Source organism: Schistocerca nitens, chromosome 8, assembly GCF_023898315.1.
Source record: "Schistocerca nitens isolate TAMUIC-IGC-003100 chromosome 8, iqSchNite1.1, whole genome shotgun sequence".
Classification (NCBI taxonomy): domain Eukaryota; kingdom Metazoa; phylum Arthropoda; class Insecta; order Orthoptera; family Acrididae; genus Schistocerca; species Schistocerca nitens.
The window spans coordinates 211619823-211643800 of record NC_064621.1 but is presented as its reverse complement, the minus strand read 5'-3'; the positions used below and the strand labels follow the sequence as shown (position 1 = coordinate 211643800).

Below are 23978 nucleotides of genomic sequence, written 5' to 3'. Positions count from 1 at the left end.
CAGAGCACTGAAAGACCTGAGTCGAAACAAGGCCCCGGGAGTAGACAACCCTATCTCCGATGTTATTCAATCTGTATATTGAGCAAGCAGTAAAGGGAAAAAAAAGGAAAAATTGGAGTAGTAAATAAAATTCATTGAGAAATAAAAACTTTGAGGTTTGCCGAAGACATTGTAATTCTGCCAGAGACAGCACCTGGAAGAGCAGTTGAACGGAATGGACAGTATCTTCAAAAGAGGATATAAGATGAACATCAACAAAGGCATTAGGGTATTAGATTAGGAAATGAGACCCTTAAAATAGTAAATGAGTTTTGCTATTTGGCGAACTAAATAACTGGTGATGGTCGGAGTAGAGAGAATATAAAATGTAGAATGGCAATGGCAAGGAAAGCGTTTCTGAAGAAGAGAAATTTGTTAACATCGTGTATAGATTTAAGTGTCAGGAAGTCTTTTCTGAAAGTAGCAGCCGTGTATGGAAGTGAAACATGGACGAGAAACAGTTCAGACAAGAAGAGAATAGAAGCTTTCGTAATATAGTGCTACAGAAGAATACTGAAGATTAGATGGGTAGATGACGTAACTAATGAGAAAGTACGGAATAGAATTGGGGAGAAGAGGAATTTGTAGCACAACTTGAGGGATCGGTTGGTAGGGCATATTCTGAGGCATCAAGAGATCACCAATTTAGTATTGGAGGGCAGTGTGGAGGGTAAAAATCGTAGAAGGAGACCAAGAGATGTATACACTAAGTAGATTCAGAAGGTTGTAGGTTGCAGCAGTTATTCGGAGATGAACAGGCTTGCACAAGGTAGAGTAGCACGGAAAGTTGCTTAAAACCAGTCTCTGGACTGAAGACCACAAGAACAACAACAACATGTATTCTTATTCTGAATGTCACGCAATAGATAGTCTGAGAGTGGAAATTTTGTATATATGTTTTACTGTCCTTTCCCACCATCTTCATTTATTTGTTTTCTCTTTTTTATTTTGCAGTGACAACATATAATTAATCACGTTTGAAACCGCAAATCCTGCGGCAACGATCCGACCGTGAGCTATTCTTACGTTGGCTCTATACGAATTCAACTGAATGTTGCTTCCAGTGTGTGGGCGTTGTCCTATTATTATTGCCCAATGTTAGAGCCAGCCTTGGTACCAATGTTTAGCCGAAGGGTAAGACAAGATGGCGTCCCACCACTATGGTACATTCGAATAGGTCAAGTACAAAGAATGATATGGTGCTGGCAAATGAATTCATAAGACGGCAGTTTAACAAGCAATCTATACTTTACAGATTAGTCCCGTAGGGATATTCCAACCCACATTTAGCTTTACAAATGAAAGCAACATCGTCTGAAATACGTGATTATGATAACTCGTAAAATTAATCTGAAATTTATGGAAAACTTAACATCATTGAATTTAGAATAGCACGGAATTACATTAAGCAATCAGTAATACAATAACCAGCTTCCAAGTAGTGCGTAATAGCTACCTTCGAGCATACGACGTCTGCTCAAAAAATTCCGGAACTTTTTCACAAAATTTTTCTGCGCTTACTCTTTACTTGTTGTGCATAGTCTCATTCGAAATACTCTGCTCCACAGTTGATATACCGCTCCAAAAGCCGTTTCCACTTACGGAAGCAGTTCAGGTATGCTTCTTGCTGGATGTCGCGAAGCGTCATCTGCGAATTTTCTTTTATCTCATCTATTGTTACAAATCTTCGTCCTTTCAAAGGGATTTTCAACTTTGGAAATAAAAAATTGTCAGCAGGAGTACGGAGGATGAAGCAGCACAGTGGTTTCGTTTTTTGTGCAATATTCACGCACCAATAGGGATGAATGTCAGGGTGCGTTATCGTGATGCAAGAGCCATGAATTGTCTCGCCACATTTCAGACCGTTTCCTTTTCACATTTTCCCGCAGACGTCGCAACACATCCCGCTAGTACCACCGATTAACAGTTTGTCCCTGTGTCACGAATTCATGATGAACTAATCCTTCAGGGGCAAAGAAAACTATCAGCATGTCTCTGTCATCTGACCTGACCTGAGGAGCTGCTTTGATCTTGGAGGACTTTTCCTGTCCCTTTGTGAAGGTTGAACCTTGGTGTCAACATCGTAACCGTAGACCCCCGTCTCATCGCCAATTATGATTCTCTTAAGGAACATGTCAGTCTCATTTGCGCGATCCATAAGCTCTTCATTGATTACGAGGCGAAGGTATTTTTGGTTTTGACTCGTGAGCCGTTGGACGAACTTGGCGGTAACACGATGCGATCTAACAAGGGAACCTCCCCATCGCACCCCCCTCAGATTTAATCACAAGTTGGCACAGTGGATAGGCCTTGAAAAACTGAACACAGATCAATCGAGAAAACAGGAAGAAGTTGTGTGCAACTATGAAAAAATAAGCAAAATATACAAACTGAGAAGTCCATGCGCATGCCGGCCGAAGTGGCCGTGCGGTTAAAGGCGCTGCAGTCTGGAACCGCAAGACCGCTACGGTCGCAGGTTCGAATCCTGCCTCGGGCATGGATGTTTGTGATGTCCTTAGGTTAGTTAGGTTTAACTAGTTCTAAGTTCTAGGGGACTAATAACCTCAGCAGTTGAGTCCCATAGTGCTCAGAGCCATTTGAACCATTTTGTTACAGCCGGCACGGTAGCTCAGCGTGTTCGGTCAGAGGGTTACGTGCCCTCTGTAATAAAAAAACTGAGTCAATCGATCAACAATGAACATAAATGGATGTCTTACGACGTCCGCCCCGAGCACATGCAACGAACAAAAGCGAACAAAATGAGAGTAAAAAAAAAAAAAAAAAAAAAAAGTGGTTAGCGTGAGCAGCTGCGAAACGAAAGGTCTTTGGTTCAAGCCTCCCTCGTGTGAAAAATTTTTTATTTTCAGACTATTATCAAAGTTAAGGCACTCAAACATAATCAACTTCGCTCTCCAAAATTCCAGGACATGTTCAGATTTGCTTGGACACATGCAGGATTTGACGGTCTACACACGGAAAAATTTGAAAACGTTAGAAACATATGTTTTGACAGAGCACAGGGAAAACTGTGCGACTGTGAAACTGTTGCAGTCATTTGTTGCAGTTCATGTGACAAACTCTTATGTTTTCATCACTTTTTTGGGAGTGATTATCACATCCACAAGAAAACCTAAATCGGCAAGGTAGAAGAATCTTTTTACCCATTCGCCAAGTGTACAAGTTAGATGGGTCGACAACATATTCCTGTCAGGTGACGCGCATGCCGTCACCAGTGTCGTATAGAATATATCAGACGTGTTGTTCTTTGGAGGAATCGGTTGACGTATGACCTTGCGAGCAAATGTTTTCGGTGCCCACTGGAGAGGCACGTCATTTCGTCTACTAATCGCACGGTTTCGCGGTGCGGTGGCAAAACACAGACACTAAACTTATTACAATGAACAGAGACGTCAATGAACGAACGGACGGATCATAACTTAGCGAGAATAAAGAAAGTAAAATTTTCACCCAATGGAAGACTTGAACCAAGGACCTCTACCTCCAGAGCTGCTCACGCTAACCACGGGACCACGGCGCTCCTGAGCTGACAATATCTTTAATGTTGCTTATATTGCGCATGTACTACTCAGTTCGTATATTTTGCTTATTTTTTTCGTAGTTCCACACAACTTCTTCCTGTTTTCTCGATTGATCTGTGTCCAGTTTTTCAAGGCCTATCCACTGTGCCAACTTATAACTAAATCTGAGGGGGGTGCGATGGGTAGGTTCCCTTGTAAGGTGCTGTGTCAGGATTTCATGACATGATCCAACTGAAATGTTACATTCTTCTGCAATCTCTCGGACAGTCGGTCTTCGATTGGTGCCTCTGCAATGCAGAAGCGTTGCTTCTCTCACTCTGCCATCTCGAAATTCGCCATCTGTGCGACACAACGTTCTACTCATTACAGCGCTGAACAATAACTGACAGATATAGAACAGTGAAACTTCCGGCAATTACACATTAAACACAGGTGTGTTCAGGGATGCCAACTGCATTTCGCTCGAAAACACCATTGGCGCGAAATTACGAATGTTCCGGAATTTCTTGAACAGACTTCGTATTGCACTGTGCAGAAACACGCGACCGGACCCCCACGCTCGGAACATTCCCTAACCAACATCGCCACACGAAACGCTAAACAAATCGAGTTGGTCTCGCGTGGTACCCTATGCGTTGCAATGTCCGCTTAACCCTCGAGCGGGTGCACCTACGCTCGAGGGTTGGAACTTAAATAGTGGCAACTATTTATTCACAGCCGATACAAAAGACTTACATATTTGCACCTGTTACCGTCCTTCAAAGTAGTCACTAGCGTTGTGTAGAACCCGTTGCCAGCGATGTGGAAGGCATAGTATATCATTAGCAGACAGTGTGCGATTTGTGCTTTTACCAGTGGGGGGGGGGGGATGTCTTAGGGGGTTACTGTAATTATATATGTTACTAGCTTGGACCGTGGCGTTACCCGTGGTTAAACAGTTATTTATAAATAGATGTTAATGCCGAAACTCACTATTCACGCGTATGCACTATCAGAAAAGCCACTTTGTGAGATGTTTTAGTAAACCTTCAAATTTAGATCTCTCCTGAGTTGATCAGGAACCATCATGTCTCAGTTTTTCAAAGATATGGACTAGAGAACTGTGACTTTCAAGAAAAGCTCCAAAAGCATTAAATGAGGAAGCAACCCAACGTACGCGAAACTTACGGCCTAGTTTTAATAGCTGCGAGGATAATTCTTGTTAAACACTTTGTAGTAGTCTCTGATTTTTGGAACTTCGAGAAAACACAGAATATAAGGAATCTAAAAAAACCTGTATATGGTATACATCTGCTACATCATTCATAACATCGTGGACAGCTAATTTCATTTTGTGGTTCATACAATGAACGACAGTTAAATCCTTATGTAAATGTCTACGCAGTAGAGCGGCTACGCCTTTGTAAGGTGCAAGCATTGTTGGGCCACCATTTGTTGCGATACCTACAAGGTGATTTTTTAGTTCATCATTTGTAATGCCATACTTTTCAAGAGCTGCTAACTGTTTGCTGAAAATGCATTCTCCTGTCCCACTTTCTAATTCAACAATGTCAAAAAAATAATCGCAAGCAACTCCCTCAAAGGACAACCGTATATCCATTATTAAACAAGTTTCATTGGAAACCGTTGTACTTTCGTCCATCATGACACAAGCTCGCAAGTAAACGGATGACGCACCTTAGACGAAAGCAACAATGACAACATGATAATGATGATTTAGTTCTAAACGTTTTGAAATGCTTAACTACTACATGCATGGAGAGCTGCATCAAATCAGTCTCTGGACTGAAGACAACAACAATAACTACTAGATAACACTTTTTCAAAATTAATAAGCAAACATATTAATAGTATTAATAGTAAGACTGTATTAAATACTTTCAGTGTTTGGCTCCACAAATTTAAATTATATGTAAGGTTTTACTCCAGTGCGTGGGAAATAAAGATCCCAGGTGGGATGCATAAACTAAAACCAGAGGAGGGGATGGTCTGATGCAGAGAGGGGGAAATCCCCCCCCATCCCCCCCTGCAAATCGCACACTGTTAGCAGAGCCTGTTCTGTTGATGGTGCGAATGGAGCGGTCTACTGCCTGTCAGATCTCTGGAACAGTTCTGAAGCGAATGCCACGAAGTGGTTCCTTCATCTTCGGAATCAAAGTCACAAGGACTTATGTCCGGGGAGTATGGTGGATGGTACAGTACTTCCCAGTCCCATCTACCGAACAGAGCAGCCACAATTGCGCTGTATGCGCCCGCGCATTGTCGTGCAAAATGATGGGTGGGTTGCACAGAAAGTGTCTCCGATTCTTTCGCAAAGCTGGTCGCAAGTGATGCTCCAAAACCGAACAGCAATACGACTTACATCCTCACATTATTGTGAATAGCAGAGTAATCACGTAGATGTATATGTTTACATTAGCGATGACGTAGTACACCAAAGAAACAATAGACGGCGCTGTCAGATTTTTCTACCTCAGGAACAGAAGTATTTCCGGAAGTTTACGTCAATGATAGAATTAAGCGCCGCAATCTTATCTTCATGAATACAGACTAACATTGCTTTTTTTTCTTTATTGTGATTGTAAACACCTTATACAAAGGCGAGCTGTCAGCAGCACAATACGCCGCTCTTCAGCCTTGAGTTTGACAACAAGTAGTACATAAAGGTGGCACAGAGTAGACAGTAAAAACGGTGGGCAAAAAATGTAGACACTAAAAATCGAAAAAACATGGAGCCGTTCACGCTGGACGAGAAACATCACTAACACTAGGCGACACGGTGCACAAAACATGGATGATGGCGACGGCACGCGAACGATGGTGGCGTGACGGCGAACAACACTACACACAAACGAAGGCACACACACGAAACACTGACGGCGATGATCTCCGGCGCGCGAATGTTCACTGAGCGTGTACGAGTCCGGAGACCTGCCAAGAGAGGAGGAGGAGGAAGGGGAGTGGGGGAGCGAGAGGGGAGAGCAGAGATGCCACGGGCAGGGGAGAGAGGGGGAGGGAGGAAGGGGGAGGGGATGCCCGGGGGAAGAGGGGTCGAGGGAGGTTTTTTTTTTTTCCTTTATTGTAATTTTAATCACCTATACAGGCGGGCTGGCAGCAGCATAGTACGCTGCTCTTCAGCCTTAAGTGGAACAATAACATGACATAGAGGCGATACAAACAATACAAAAAAACGGCGGGCAAAAAATGGAGATACAAAAAACAATAAACAAGAAGCCGTTCACGTTGGACGATAAAAACACTAAAACTTGTTGACACGGCGCACAAAACACGGAGAAAGGCGACAGCACATGTGAACAGTTGAGTTGTAACTGCACGAAACACAAAACGAAGCACACACACTAGACACTGATGGCGATGATCTCCGGCGCGCGAATGTTCACTATGCGTGTGCGAGTCCGGGGACCTGCCAAGAGATGAGGAGGAGGAAGGGGAGTGGGAGAGGGGAGAGCAGAGATACCACGGGCAGAGGAGAAAAGGGGGGAGGGAGGAAGGGGGAGGGGAAGCCCGGGGGAAGAGGGGTGGAGGGAGGTGACGGGGAAAAAGGAAAGAGAAAGGAAGGGAAGGGAAGGGAAGAGAAGGGAGGGAGGGTGCCTAAAGGAAAGGACACAGGAAGTGGGGGGGGCAGGGTCAAAGTTGATAGGAGGGGTAGATGGAGGGGAGGAGGACATCATCAGGGAGGGGGAGCTGGCGGAAGCCACCTTGGGAGAGGGTAAGGAGGGTGGAGAGATGGAGACCAGGTGGGACGTGGGCATACAGGCGCGGCAGCGGGCGGGGGTGGGAGAGGATCGGGGAGACGAGCGGGTGAGGAGGGTCGAGTTTACGGGAGGTGTACAGGATCCGTATCCTTTCAAGGAAAAGCAGGAGGTGGGGGAAGGGGATGAGATCATACAGGATCCGCGTGGGGGAGGGGAGACGGATGCGATAGGCGAGGCGGAGAGCATGGCGTTCAAGGATTTGGAGGGATGTATAAAAGGGAGGGGGGGCGGTCGAGGGAGGGGACGGGGGAAACTAAAATTGCATTTGCTTGGCTAATATATAAGGAGTTATTGATTTCGCTTTGTGTATCAAAAGCTTAATTAAATAGCTTTGCTTCTTTCGATATCGTAGTTTCATTTTCAGGGTGATTCTAATTGAAGTTAAACTTTCAAAACGCTGTAGAAATAAGACCATTGGTCTGAATGACGTCAAATTGCAACGGAATATTATCGGAGAAGGGGGGAAACGTATGGCAGAAGAAAAAAATAGTGTTAAAATTGATCAACAGATGGCGCTGTATGTGTCAGAAAACGTAAATGGAAACGCCTGTCACGCGCATGACCCAATGAAGTTGGTATAAATACGCTGGGTACACGGCTTTTCCTCCTATCGCGTCCGCGGCGTTCGCCATGACTGTCTCAATGCAGGATCGCGCTCTGCTTGTAAAGCTGTATTGCAAGCATGATGACTGTGCCCACGTCGCTCTGCAGAAGTTCCGAACACTGAACGGTTTCAAAAAAGGCGTTGGTCCGATGACTGCCATAGGTCAGGAGAAAATGATTCGGAAATTCGAAAAGACGGATTCTTTTGGTGTGCAACCTGGTACAGGAAACGAATTGATTCGACGTCAGTGGAAGCATTGACCACAGCAATGCAGGAGGAGACGTGAGGTGGTGTGCAAACATGTAGTGCACGGAGAATTGCCCGAACATTGGACATACCCGTGAGCACGGTGCGTAAAATCATACAAAACATCCTTCTTTGCTACCCATTCAAAATTACACAAGTGCACGAGTTGCTTCCTGTTGACCTGCTAGCAAGAGAGACCTTTGCTTTAGAATTTCTTGCTCGCATGGTATTGGACAATGATTGGCCATGGAAAATTTTGTGGACAGACGAAGCCCACTTCCATTTGACAGGTTATGTCAATACACAGAATTGTCGAATACGGGCAATGGAAAATCCACACGCAAATCATCCTGAAAAGATCATTGTGTGGTGCGGGTTTACGGCATCTTTTATCATAGGGCTCTCTGTTTTTTCGAAGAGACAGGCGCTTCCGGTCCTGTTACCTGTACCGTCACTGGTAAGCGCTATGAGTGTCTTTAGCGCAACCACGTCATTCCAGCTCTCCAACAGCTTGGATGTTTGGATGGGATCACTTTTATTCAAGATGCCGCACCTCGGAAAATTGCAAGTCCAGTTAAGCAGCTGCTAGAATTATCAGCCGCCATTTCCCTACAGCCTGGCCGTCCCGATCACCTGATCTTAATCCGTGAGACTTCTGGCTGTGGGGCTATCTAAAAGATGTTGTGTTCTGTGTTCCGATTGCAAACTTAGCTGCATAGAAGGGACGCATTGCGCAACACATTCTAAACGTGACCCCGGAAACACTTCGGTCAGTTGTGGAAAATGCTGTTTCTCGATTTCAGTTTGTTGCAGAAAACGGTGGACAGCATATTGAACATGTTTTGCGCCATTCACACGGAAATTAATCATCCGATTTGATTTTGATTGATGTTTTTATGCGGTTTTTGGCCTCAGGGCAATTAAAACCCGATTTTTCCCATCCGATGTGATCTGACGTTGCCGTGGTGGATGGGCTTACGTAACTAACAGTGTCACACCTGTACACCCACGCACATTGGATTATGATGCTTACAGCGCCATCTAGTGCTACATTTTGTAACTATTTATTTTTCTTCTGCCATACGTTTTCCCCCTTCTCCGATAATATTCCGTTGCAATTTTACGTCATTCTGAAGAGTGGTGTTATTTTTTCAGCAGTTTGAAAGTAAAACTTTAATTATAATCACCCTGTATATTTAACTTCTTGGCTAGGAAAAAGTATTTATTTACAAAGAGAGACTGTAAGGGTTAGGTTTTTGACCAACTGAGATACGGAACCCGGTTAAGCGATCTATGCAAAGTTACTTTTTTAACTTCCGTTCGGACACACGGGTGTATAGCTATTAGCCAATATAAATATCGATACACACAGAACGGCAAAAATATACTGCGAAAAAATTACAGTGATGATTACTAGGCACTTTTCAAGATTGAAAGAATGCTTACCGAAAATCCATGTCTTCGACGTTTATAGAGTTGATATCCACTACGTAAATGCTGAATTCCACACTGACAGGTTGGCCTTTGCGTGAAGGCGGACGGATTTCTGAAACAGACGAACGAAGTTTTTCTTGAGAAAACTTACGAACATATCAAATTCTGTATGGTACTCATATCAGTCAAGCTGAGGGAATTGCAATCATTTCTAAAGCAGGACAAGAAAATGAAACTCGTGATGGGTAAGGATTTGCATTTCTGGCCTCCTTGAACCTCGACTGACCATCACTGCCTGTCGAGGGAGCTTAGGTGTGTCGCCTAGACTTCGTGTAATCTTTTCAGGTTTTCACAATATTTGAATAAAGATCTGCAGTACTTCCAGTATAAGGAGTCAACCTCATTATGACAAGGGCGTTGTCAAAGACGGTGGAGGAGCAAACAGAGAGTTAGGACAACTTATCGCCCTTGGAGCAGGAAGAAACAGAAGTTAGAATTATAGGAGAATGTGGGCTTGGTAGAAGGAATGAGAAAGGACCTAGACTAATTGAATTGTGCAATAAATATAGGTTCGTAATAGCGAATACACTGCTCAAAAATCACAAGAGGAGGAGGTATATTTGCAAATGGTCTGAATATACGGGAAGGTTCCAGCTGGATTACAGAATGATGAGACAGAGTTTCCGAAATCAGATATTCGATTGTAAGGCGTATCCAGGAGGAGATACAGATTCCGATCACAAGTTAGTAAAGTTGAAAATCAGACTGTAGTTTAAGAGAGAGTCTGCAAGAATTACTGTGGAACGAAGTCGGATACTGAAGTACTGAGGGACGCTGAGATGCATTTCAAATTACCTAAATCAGTAGACACTCCAGCAACGAATACCACAGAAGACAGTTCAGTTTATGATGAATGGACATCGCTAAAAATAGAAATCACCGAAGTTGGGCACAAAAACATAGTCGGTAGGTAAGTGGTGATAAATCGTGGCAAACAGAAGAAATTCTTTAACTGATCGTTAAAAGGACGAGGCACACAAATATTCAAGGGAAAACAACAATACAACAACACAAATCTCTTAAATGAAATAGGAAATGCAGAAAGACAAGGCGAAATGGTTGCTGGAAAAATGTGAAGAAGCCGGAGAGGAAATGGTCACAGAAGTACTATTCAATATGTAGAAAAGTTACAAGAACCTTCGGTGAATCCCCTTGTTAAGCGGACGGGAGAGAGCGGATAGGTGGAAAGAGTACAACGCCGGCCGCGGTGGTCTCGCGGTTCTAGGCGCTCAGTCCGGAGCCGCGCGACTGCTACGGTCGCAGGTTCGAATCCTGCCTCGGGCATGGATGTGTGTGATGTCCTTAGGTTAGTTAGGTTTAAGTAGTTCTAAGTTCTAGGGGACTGATGACCTGAGATGTTAAGTCCCATAGTGCTCAGAGCCATTTGAACCATTTTTGAAAGAGTACAACGAAGTCCCCTAAGGCGCGGGAAGGGGGGGGGGGGGGGGAGAGGCGGGGAGAAGTAAGAATGGGGTTGGACCAGTCCAATGATGTGATAGAAATGGGAATCGATATGGACGACATAGGAGCTCCATTACCAGAGTCAGAATTCAATAAAGCTTTGGAAGACTTGCGATTAAATATGGCAGAAGGCATAGATAATATCCCTCGAAAATTACGACTGTTCAACTTCGTGTGTAGAATATGAGACTGAGACTGAGACTGGAGACATACAATCAGGGGTTTGGAAAAATATCATCTATACTATCCCAAAGATAGTAAGTGCAGATGAACACCGTCCGAACAGCCCTTGAAGGCCCAACGGTACTGACCGTGAGGAGGGTGGGGGGGGGGGGCGGGGTTGTTTGGGGGAAGAGACCAAACAGCGAGGTCATCAGTCTCATCGGATTAGGGAAGGACGGGGAAGGATTTCGGCCGTGCCCTTTCAAAGGAACCATCCCGGCATTTGCCTGGAGCGATTTAGGGAAATCACGGAAAACCTAAATCAGGATGGCCGGACGCGGGATTGAACCGTCGTCCTCCCGAATGCGAGTCCAGTGTGCTAACCACTGCGCGGTACTCACCGGCCACCCTGACATCCTCACCCATTAGGTGTCACCGCATGCGGATATGGAGCGACATGTGGTCAGCACACTGCTCTCTCGTCCATTGTCAGTTTTCGTGACCGGTTCCGCTACTTCTCAGTCAAGTAGCTCATCAATTGGTCTCACAAGGGCTGAATGCACCCCCTTTGCCAAAGGCTCTCAGCAAACCCCGTCACTGACACATCCAAGTGCTAGCCAATCCCGACAGACCTTAACTTCGGTGATCTGACGGGAGCCCATGTTACCATTGCGGCTAAGCCATAGCTAGTGCAGTTCGGTGCGAAAAATATCGCACAGTCGCTTAACTCTCCAGCCAGCCATGTCGCTAACACTAACAATATTCAGAAGAATGGTAAAGAAAACTGAGGAACTGTTAGATGGCGATCAGTTGGGCTTTCGGAAAGGCAAATGCACCAGAGAGGCAGTCCAGGCATTGCGCTTAATGATGGAAGCAAAACTTAAGATAAATCGAGACACGTTCATTGCATTTGTCGACTTAGAAAAAGAGATGGACAGTGGAAAATGGTTCAAGATACTCTAAATTCTGAGAAAAATAGTAGTATTATACTGTACAATACCAAATGAAAACTGCTCCTATCACTGCACAAAAAAGGGCAAATATAACCTGGGCAGGATAAGGGGTGTAAAACAAGGGAACTAGCTTTTCGACTCATCTGGCAGCTTCAAAAACATCCTCGCTTTTTTACTTGCTGGGATTAGCACCTATCTCGTGTAATATAATGCATCGTGTCAAGTAAAATAACGTCGATAAATGATGTCACATTATGTACACTGAAGGTGCAAGGCTTACAAAGGAAAGCAACTGATGATATCAGCTGCATCGGGACTTTATGCGGGATTGGCGGTGACGAGTAAAAATGCGTGTCGTACCGGGACTCAAATGTGGGATCTCGAGCGTACTAGGCGGCTATATGAACCACTGCGCCACGCGGACACAGACTATATCGCAAATGCGCGGACTATCTCGGCAAGCTCCCCAGCCGACTTACATTCCCTTCTAGCGTCACCATTGATCCACAGTTGCCGTCCATGTCCGCCGTGCTCTTTAATTTTAGATTCCTGCTGGATGTCGAACGTAAGTGTGCGTCTGCACTAATGATTGTTGATTCACAGCAAATCGAGGCACATCAAATATAAGAATGCGTGGTGTCTGTTCTTTCGGACATGAATCTTGTTGTCGCCTAGCACGTGAATGTACATTTCGCTACCTCGTTAGGTTGTGGTTCGAAACCCTTTTCCTTATTTCCATATTGTCAGGATTACGATTGTTATGCCGGAGCCATGGTGGCCCCTGAGGGCCGGCAACCCATATTACACCCCACGGGACGAGGTTGTCTATGTCCAAGGCGTACCAAAAGCACCATGGTAAACACCGGCTATTTACACACTAGATAATGGAAACAGACATTCCGAACACTACTTCCTGCAGGGGGAGCTCCAGCCACGGCCTGCAGGAAGTATCACTACGCCAAAACCTCATTGGCTGGAGACAGCTATTTACGGGCTAGAACCAGCTCCAAAGTTTCGCCTTCCGTATACGCTTCCCGTCCCCCACGCGGATCCTCTATGATCTCATTCCTTTCCCCCATCTGCTCCTATTCCTCGAACATATCCGCATCCTCTACACACCCCGCTGTCTTGAACCCCCTCACCCCATGGTTGCTCCTCTCCTCTCCGATCCCCGCCCCCTGCCACGTCTTCCCCGCTGTGTCCCCCCTACCCTCCATCTCTACACCCTACATCTCCTTTCCCAAGGTGGCTTCCGTCAACTCCCCCTCCCGGATGATGCTCTCTCTCCCTCCATTTATCCCTCCTATCAACTCTGATCCTCACTCCCCCTCCTTTCCTCTGTCCTTTCCCTGGGCTCCCTCTTGCCCCCTTCCATCCTGTTTTCTCCCCACTAAACCTCTCCCTACCTCCCTTGTCCCCCCCCCCGAGTCCTTTTGTATTCCCCTCCTCTGCCTACCCCACTCCCTGTCGCGTCTGCCCAGCGCCCCCCCACCTCTCTTATGGGCCCTCATCCTCCATCAGCTCCTTTCCCGGCTCCCCCCTTTTTCATTTTCCCATCATCTGTCCAGTTTCCCCCCACCTGCTCTCGGCTGTGGTCTGTCACATTTGACAACTTTTTAGTGCAGTGTTCCAGTGACTGTTCAGTGTTGTTCGTCTTTCTCGTGTTGCGAACAGAAACCATGCTGTCGCTGGGTGTGAATTTTATGTCTTTTGCGAACAGCAACCAGACTGTCGCCGTGTTTTTTTTTCATTGTCTGTCTATTGTTTTACCTGTCTGCTTTGTATGTATTTTCTTAGCGTCATCATCCCTCTGGTCTTTGTTTTAAGTTCCACGATTTCTTTTCGCCATGTTACTCTTTAAGTCTCCGATTTTATCGTCTGTTTTTATTATTTATTCTCTTCATCTTTCTAACAAAGTCTGTAGGCTGAAGAGCGGCATACTAAGCTGCTGCCAGCCCGCCCCCTTCGGGGGGGAATTGAAATTCAATAAAGGAAAAAAAAAAAGAAAAACTCCAAAGTTCAGTTCACTCCGGATGTCGACCTCGTGACTTCGACCGCTGAAGATTACGTCTTCGTCTCTGAATTGGACTTTACTAGTGCGCGTGTGTTACCAAGAACCTTTGTAGAAAATTAGAAGTGAACTTTTGTTTGCCTCAATTAGGAGACTTTTACTGGCATCGTTATTGTTCCTTTTGTCGTTCAGTCGTCAAATGGTTCAAATGGCTCTGAGCACTATGGGACTTAACATCTGAGGTCATCAGTCCCCTAAGAACTACTTACATCTAACTAACCTAAGGACATCACACACATCCATGCCCGAAGCAGGATTCGAACCTGCGAGCATAGCGGTCGCGCGGTTCCAGACTGAAGCGCCTAGAACCGCTCAGCTCAGTCATCAACCTTGTAAACGTACATAAATAAAAGTTGTGTTTGTGAAAAAATTGCGAATTGTCAGTCACAACAACGATCATGCTGTCGTAGTGATTAAAGCAATCAGATTGCATATTCACTCAACCATGTAAATATCACCTGGAGACTGCAGATCGCCTTCAGAGAACAAGAGGTATACCTCTTTTCTTGCGTTGCACTTGAAACTAATGACCGAAGCAAATATGTAACAATGGTAAGGGTTTCTACCAGGCGTGTTTTTTAAGTAATTACAGTTTTGAAATTAAAAAATGACGTGCTAAGATATGTCAATAATTTTATTTTTACATGAAAGCGTGTACCTTAATCTACTTTTCTACATAATTTCCGTCAATAGTGAGGCACTTGTCGTTACGTTGTACCAGTTTTTGAATACCCTCCTCATATAAGTCTGCCGCCTGACTTGTTAACCACTGCATCTCCACTGTTTTGACTTCGTCATCGTCTTGAAGACGCTGACCGCCCAGGTGTTTCTTCAAGTGCAGGAACAGATGGTAGTCACTGGGCGCAAGATCGGGGCTGTACGGAGGATGATCTAGAGTTTCCCATCGAAAAGATGTGATGAGATCTTTAGTCTGATTCGCCACATGCGGACGGGCATTGTCTTGCAGCAAAACGATGCCCTTGCTTAAATTCCATGGACTGTTGCTTTGATTCTGGTGTGACGTAGGCCACCCATGTTTCATCACCCGTAACAATTTGGCTTAAGAAACCATCACCATCGTTGTAGTACCGCTCAAGGAAACTCAACACACTGTCTAAACGTTTGGTTTTGTGCACATCCGTCAACATTTTCGGTACCCAACGTGCGCACAATTTTCGGAAATTCAAGTGCTCGGTCACAATGCCGTACAAAACACTACGAGAAACATTAGGAGGAAATCGTAAAGCGTCTGTTTTCTCTCACCTTATTGTCCACTTCCTGCACCAAACTTTCATTAACGACCGAAGGACGCCCACTCCGTTCTTCATTATGCACATTTGTGCGGCCATCTTTAAATGCTCTCACCCGCTTTCTTACCATCCCATCACTCATAATGTTTTCTCCATAAATTGCACAGATCTCACGATGAATATCGATCGCTTTTAGGACTTTAGCACTAAGAAATCTTATAAAAGCCCTTACTTCACAGTCGGCTAGACTCACGATTATCGGAAGCATCTTAAACACTCAGTACACAACATAAACAAGGAAGAATCAGACTGTAATGGCGTCAGTGCGCAGATTAAGGTACAGGTTTTCATGTAAAAATAAAAATATTGAGATATCTTAGCACGCCTTTTTTTAATTTCAAAACGGTACTTATTTAAAAAACACGCCTAGTATTAAAGCCTGTTCAGCGTTGAACGAATTCAATTCTAGCTTTGATAAAGATGAAATAATGACCAAGTTTTATGAAGAAGACTTGCAGAAGACCATACATTTTAAGTACCTAGGGTCTGTCGTCACCTCAGACTGCGATACAACTCTTGATACTAGGATGAGGATGGATGCAGCTTGGCTCAAGTGGAGACAGGTCACTGGAGTCCTCTGCGATAAAAAGATGCCTCACTATCTAAAGGCAAAAGTATGTAAGACCATGGTACGCCCAGCAGGAATGTATGGGACTGAGTGTCACTCTACGACGAAACAACAGGAGCAAATGTTACACACCATGGAGATGAAGATGCTTCGATGGTCCATGGGTCTGACACGACGTGACCATGTAAAAAATACAGACGACCGGCAAAGGTTTGGTGTCGCGCCGATCACCGACAAAGTGAAGGAAGCCCGTCTCCGCTGGTGCGGCCACGTCATGAGAAAGCAAGACAACTGAGTCTCAAAAACAGCGCTCCACATCAACCCATGAGGAACAAGACCACGAGGAAGACCGGCAAAGAGATGGGCTGACAACGTCAGGGGAGACATGCGCGTTGTTGGCTTAACACCAGAAGATACCAACGACAGGGAGACATGGGGGAGATGTAGCAAAACAGCAGACCCCGCACGTCGGGGAATGATCAGGTTTTAACAACAGTAAACGGAGATTTTTTTAAGATTCCTAATATTATAAGGGGTTAGGCGCATTTTTCTTTATATATCTCCTTTGTTGCTGTTTGTAGCGTTTGGCTGAACAACTTTCTCTTCGGTGTAGAGCAATATGCTGAATGACACAGAGAGTCACTCACCTTTGACGTAGTCCTCCGGCAGGACGACCCTCGGCTTGATAGTGTAGTTCTTCACACCACCCGTGCACCTCACACTGAAACAGTTCAAGAAACACAAAACTACAGTCTAATACACAACACACTTCATTGAAGCCATAATCCAATAGCTTCCTTATATATAAAAAATTTGACTAAAATACACCATTCGAAATTCTGAGGCTATCAACGGTACAACACAAGAAGCGAAAGCTTATATATATACAACTTGTTCAGAAACCAAGACTGTAATTCAAGGTCATGCAAGAGACGCAGTAATTGTGAAGGGAAGGAGAAGAGACTATTTTTAATCTGTAATTCTTATTAATCTGTCCACTGATCAAGCGTCGTTATTAATCAAATTCTCGAGCTTTCAACAGCTGCCCCAATACTCGTATTTCGGAGTAAAACTACTAAAAGTCTGATAATAACTAAAGAAAGGATTACAAGGAGCAGCACCTTTCTAAAAATATAGCTGTTTTCAGACAGATAGGACAATATATGCATTTGGGGACATGACATAAAGCATAATAATTAATTTGTTGCACTTTTTGCCACTATTTATGATATTACTATATTTTGTACTTTCCTCCTTCTGTTCTGTTTTTAGTAGCTTAGACAGATGTTTTTTTTCTTGAACATGATTTATATTTTATTTAATCAGAATCCACAATGGTCAATAAATATGAAAATATAGTTTATGAAGAGCGCCGATAATTATCCATACCTCCAGCAACAATGGACAACCTCAACAAAAATAGTCAGCCTCAGCAACAATGGTCAACATGCCTCTGAGAAATCAAAAAAAATTAAACAATGATGTTGCAACAGTTGAAACTTAAAGCGGTTTGACCTGACATGAATTTAACGGTTCCTATCTATCGACTGCGTTTTTCCTTGCTGGCCTTGTTAGTGTTTTACCAGAACGAATTATTCACAACAAAATCATGCCGAAGGTTAAGAAGGAGAAGTTGTGCGCACTTTCACAAGAAATCAAGACTTAATTTCTCGAAACTGATGTCATCAGTCTGCGATGTGTTGTTTGCGATGTAAATTTTGCAATTGATGACAAGAATAAAAGAAACAGAATAAACCAGCACATCCAGAACAACAAATTTTTAAAGTACGTTGAACTTCACAAGTCGAAACCTAAGCAAACTACTCTGATACACGTCATCACTTTAGGATCTGAAAAGCAGCGGTCATTGAATGACTTTAGTGCGGATGTTGCTATAGCATTAATCCAGTCAGGAACCCAATCCGTAAGATAAACAATCCTGCATTCAAATCATACTCGCAAAGGTCAAAACCGGATGAGAGCTTTCTGAGAAAGTGTGGCATACACCCACTTTATCAGAACGCTTTAGAGAAAATGAAAGAGGCGGTCGGCGAACATGAAGTGGGAATGGTTTTAGGTGAAACTATTGACGAGCTGCAAAGACTTACTGTGAATACGTCGGTGTCTCCATTGTTTGGTGAATGGGTAAATGTTTCTAAAATGCACCAACTCAAAGAAGACAGATCCCTGCACGGTGTTTCCATTGTTTGGTGAATGGGTAAATGTTTCTAAAATGCACCAACTCAAGAAGACAGATGCCTGCACGGTAATGCAATCATTCAACGACTCATGTATGAACCTGCGACCAGGGGGCATACAATACGAAAAAGTCAGCCTTGTGGTGATTGGTCAAGCATGCTTGTGTGCTTTTGGCTTTCCAACAACTGAAGGGCACATATCCCAACCTCAACCATGTGACATGTATTGCACATTGTCTTCACCGTGTTTGCGAAGGCTTTAGGAAGAATTACTGAAGGGTAAATGACTTAATTGCTACTCTGAAGAAGATTCTGAAATTCTCACACCGAACGAGGTGGCGCAGTGGCTAACACACTGGACTCTTATTCGGGAGCACTAGGGTTCAAACCCGTATCTTGCCATCCTGATTAAGTTTTCCCGTGATTTTCCAAAATCGCTTGGGACGAATGCCGGGATGGTCCCTTTCAAAGGGCACGGCCGACTTCCTTCCCCAATCCGATGTGAACGATGACCTCGCTGTTTGGTCCCCTTCCCCAAATCAACCAAGCAACCTAACTGCTCTCAGTCGTCAACTATTACATCAAGAAATGGGAGGGCTCCACTTTCCACGGTTTCCTGTCATCACAAGATGAGGCACTTGAATGTGCGAAAACTTAGATAAAGTCAATACTTCATATGTGCCCTTGCAGCAGCCATTAAGCAAGCTCAACAATTAGTCAACAATAAAAACCTACAGTTGGTACTTTTTGCAGTGTATGGCTACAAGTATTTGCCTGATGCGACTTAGAAGTACGGAAAGGAGGAACAGTGGAAGAAGTTGATGATTGTTAGGAACATCCTTGATGGATCTGTTAAAGACTAATTCGACTTAAATTTGCAGACAATCAGATGATAGAAACGACGGAGAGGCTCCGTCCCCACCGCAGCCGCAGCGGTCCACAACCCCACGACGACTACCGCAGTCCACTTCAACCCTCCGCCACCCGACACCGAACTCAGGGTTATTGTGCGGTTCGGCCCCCGGTGGACCCCCCTGGGAACGTCTCACACCAGACAAGTGTAACCCCTATGTTTGCGTGGTAGAGTAATGGTGGTGTACGCGTACGTGGAGAACTTGTCTGCACAGCAATCGCCGACATAGTGTAACTGAGGTGGAATTAGGGGAACCAGCACGCATTCGTCAAGGCAGATGGAAAACCGCCTAAAAACCATCCACAGACTGGCCGGTTCACCGGACCTCGACACAAATCCGCCGGGTGGATTCGTGCCGGGGACCAGGCGCTCCTTCCCACCTGGAAAGCCATGCGTTAGACCGTACGGCCAACCGGGCGGGCTCCTTATCCAGTAGTTTCGATAGCAGACGTCGAAGTGGGTGAAGGATGCATCAGTGGCACAGGGAATTCTTCCAGACAGGTTAAAATATACAATTGTTAAACCACTTCACAAGAAAGGTGAATAAGACAGACTTAAACAATTATCGTCCAATTTCCTTACTGACATTGTTTCCGAAATATTCGAAAAAGTAATCACTCAAAAGCAGTCGTACACTTAAGTAGAAACAATTTACTTGGCATATCACAGTTTGGATTCCACAAAGGTTGATCGACTGAGAATACTATTTACACATTCACTCATGAAAGAGTCACAGCCTTAACTGATAATATATCGCCAGCTGAGATTTTTTCTGTGATGCTTCCAAGACGTGTCGATCACATTTCTCCCTCAGAAAAATTCAGTTTAATGGAGCTGGTGGCTTTATGCACAGTTGGTTTGTATCACACATAACAAACAGAATGCAAAAGGCTGTGCAGATTAGTTCAGACAATGTCGGCGAGAATAGAAAATCTTTGTGACTGTGGAAAAAAAAAATCACGAACGGAGTCCCATAGGGTCCAATTTTGGATCCACTCCAATTCCTTATATATGTGAATGACCTTCCATCTAACATCCAAAAAGCAAAATTGGTATATTTTTTACAGACGATACTAGTGTCGTGATAAATCCCATAAGAGAGAAAACAACAGAAGGGTTACTACATGCTATTTTCCGAAGCATTATTTAATGGTTCTCCGAAAATGGACTTTCCCTAAATTTTGGAAGAAAACAACACGACATTCAGTCATGTACAATAAATAGAGTCACACCATCAATTGATGTAGCACATAATAAGGAGTCAGTAAATAGGGTAGAATGCTCCCAATTTTTGGATATTCATATTGATGAAAACTTGAACCGGAAAAAGCGTATTCCTGAGCTCCTCAAACAACTCTATTTTTGCTCTCAGTATAATTGCCAATCTTGGAAACAAACATATCAGCCTACTGACATGTTTCACATATTTCCATTCAATAACATCTTATGGAATAATTTTCTGGAGTTACTCATCACTTAGAAAGAACGTATTGACTGCACAAGAGGGAGCAGTAAGAATAATACACTCCTGGAAATTGAAATAAGAGCACCGTGAATTCATTGTCCCAGGAAGGGGAAACTTTATTGACACATTCCTGGGGTCAGATACATCACATGATCACACTGACAGAACCACAGGCACATAGACACAGGCAACAGAGCATGCACAATGTCGGCACTAGTACAGTGTATATCCACCTTTCGCAGCAATGCAGGCTGCTATTCTCCCATGGAGACGATCGTAGAGATGCTGGATGTAGTCCTGTGGAACGGCTTGCCATGCCATTTCCACCTGGCGCCTCAGTTGGACCAGCGTTCGTGCTGGACGTGCAGACCGCGTGAGACGACGCTTCATCCAGTCCCAAACATGCTCAATGGGGGACAGATCCGGAGATCTTGCTGGCCAGGGTAGTTGACTTACACCTTCTAGAGCACGTTGGGTGGCACGGGATACATGCGGACGTGCATTGTCCTGTTGGAACAGCAAGTTCCCTTGCCGGTCTAGGAATGGTAGAACGATGGGTTCGATGACGGTTTGGATGTACCGTGCACTATTCAGTGTCCCCTCGACGATCACCAGTGGTGTACGGCCAGTGTAGGAGATCGCTCCCCACACCATGATGCCGGGTGTTGGCCCTGTGTGCCTCGGTCGTATGCAGTCCTGATTGTGGCGCTCACCTGCACGGCGCCAAACACGCATACGACCATCATTGGCACCAAGGCAGAAGCGACTCTCATCGCTGAAGACGACACGTCTCCATTCGTCCCTCCATTCACGCCTGTCACGACACCACTGGAGGCGGGCTGCACGATGTTGGGGCGTGAGCGGAAGACGGCCTAACAGTGTGCGGGACCGTAGCCCAGCTTCATGGAGACGGTTGCGAATGGTCCTCGCCGATACCCCAGGAGCAACAGTGTCCCTAATTTGCTGGGAAGTGGCGGTGCGGTCCCCTACGGCACTGCGTAGGATCCTACGGTCTTGGCGTGCATCCGTGCGTCGCTGCGGTCCGGTCCCAGGTCGACGGGCACGTGCACCTTCCGCCGACCACTGGCGACAACATCGATGTACTGTGGAGACCTCACGCCCCACGTGTTGAGCAATTCGGCGGTACGTCCACCCGGCCTCCCGCATGCCCACTATACGCCCTCGCTCAAAGTCCGTCAACTGCACAAACGGTTCACGTCCACGCTGTCGCGGCATGCTACGAGTGTTAAAGACTGCGATGGAGCTCCGTATGCCACGGCAAACTGGCTGACACTGACGGCGGCGGTGCACAAATGCTGCGCAGCTAGCGCCATTCGACGGCCAACACCGCGGTTCCTGGTGTGTCCGCTGTGCCGTGCGTGTGATCATTGCTTGTACAGCCCTCTCGCAGTGTCCGGAGCAAGTATGGTGGGTCTGACACACCGGTGTCAATGTGTTCTTTTTTCCATTTCCAGGAGTGTATATGGTTTTTACCCACGCACGTCATGTAGGTACCTCTTCAAAGAGCTAGGCATTTTAACTGCGCGGTCACAATACATATATTCGCTAATGAAATTCGTTATAAATAATCACTCACAATTTGAGAAAAACAATGATGTCCATACCCACAACAGCAGACTGGAAAATGACCGTTCTTACCTACTGTTACACCTGTCAGTGGCTCAAAAAGGAATCCAATATGGAGCAATAAAAATTTTTGATCATTTGTCCAATAACACAAAATGTCTGACAGGCAGCGAAGCAAGTTTTAAACCTAATTTAAAATCATTTCTCCTGGACAACTCCTTCTATTCAGTTGGCGAATTTCTGCTTAAAACCTAGTAGCCAGTAAAAAAATTAAGTGTAATTGCATGAGCAGGACTAAAAATAATAATGTGTTCATTAATGTCAACACACATAGTTTCCATAAATGAATCGTTCAATTAATCTACATCTACAGAACATGTAACTAAGTAACTAACTAACCCACTATGACAGTAACAGGTCAGCATAGACGATATGCAAATGATCAGAGAAAGTGAATGGATATCTTTGGAAAAGTACAAAACGAAATAATCGTAGATCATGGTTAAAATAAAGTTTCTTCACAAAATTTTCCATCTTAAGGTGGAGCGAAAGTCGTGGTCCGAACGTAAATCTTTTTTACCGCCGTCGATAGTATTTTAGATTTGTGCGAGGTATGGCAGTTAGGAGGAAAAGAAGTGTTTCGTGAGGCAGTATTTCTTGAGCATGATTCAGTACCACAGCACCTTAAGCACGATTTTATGGGCTATCAAACGAAATTCGCAACTGGATTGAGGATTTCTTGTAGGGAGGACGTTGCGTGTTATTTTGGGTGGAATGTCATCGACAGACATAGAAGTATGGCAGGCAAATGGTAGCACAAACTGGTCATGCAGAGACATAAGAGTTTTTGTAAATGGTCCATTGATTTGGGTGTCGGCAGATGTCAACAAAAGGAAACAATAAACAGTGAATTTTAGTCACGAGTGAAAAAAATCACATAATACAGATGATGATGAACATTCTAAGATGGTCAAGATAGCTTTTCAGTTGTGCACGATGTTTAATGGTTCAAGATTTTAATTGTTTAATTACTGAATGTGCCCAAACTTTAGCTTTTAATTGTTTAACAGGTGAGAGCACTGTGAATTTTGAGTGTGTTGCGCTATTTAGCATGGCGATTAGCAGGTAAGTGCAACAGCTAAGTGAGGTATTTTGTCTACAACCAATCGGCCATTTATGAGGCGCTATTTGATGTTGAGTCTGACAGGTGAGTGACGGCTAAGCTGTGGACAAGGTCAGGTAGAGCGAGATGAAGGCTGTGGGAGTTTTAGAAGACGTTGCAAGCTTCTGCGAATGTATTCACGTGGGGCGTTGTTTAGCCTACTGGGGACGGAAAGTCCGAGCGAGGTGGTTAGCACACTGGACTCGTATTCGGGAGGACGACGGTTCAATCACGCGTCCGGCCATCCTGATTTAGGTTTTCTGTGATTTCCCTAGATCGCTCCAGGTGAGTGCCGCGATGGTTCCTCTGAAAGTGAACGGCCGATTTCCTTCCCCATTCTTCCCTAATTCGAGCTTCTGCTCTGTCTCTAATGACCTCATTGTTGACGGGACGTTAAACACTAATATACTCCTCCTCCCTGAGGAGGGAA

General features: G+C 44.7%; 1 protein-coding gene across 5 annotated transcripts in view; it reads right to left on the bottom strand.

Annotated features, from left to right (window-relative positions):
• Positions 1-23978, bottom strand: part of LOC126198710 (glycine receptor subunit alpha-3) — a 646434-nt gene that overhangs the window by 256965 nt on the left and 365491 nt on the right. For all 5 annotated transcript variants that reach the window (XM_049935220.1, XM_049935223.1, XM_049935222.1 and 2 more), the window contains exons 3-4: positions 16871-16944; positions 9651-9750 (exon numbers count right to left, since the gene is read on the bottom strand). In XM_049935220.1, coding sequence (XP_049791177.1) covers positions 9651-9750; positions 16871-16944 — 174 coding nt within the window. The remainder of the gene's footprint in view (positions 1-9650; positions 9751-16870; positions 16945-23978) is intronic.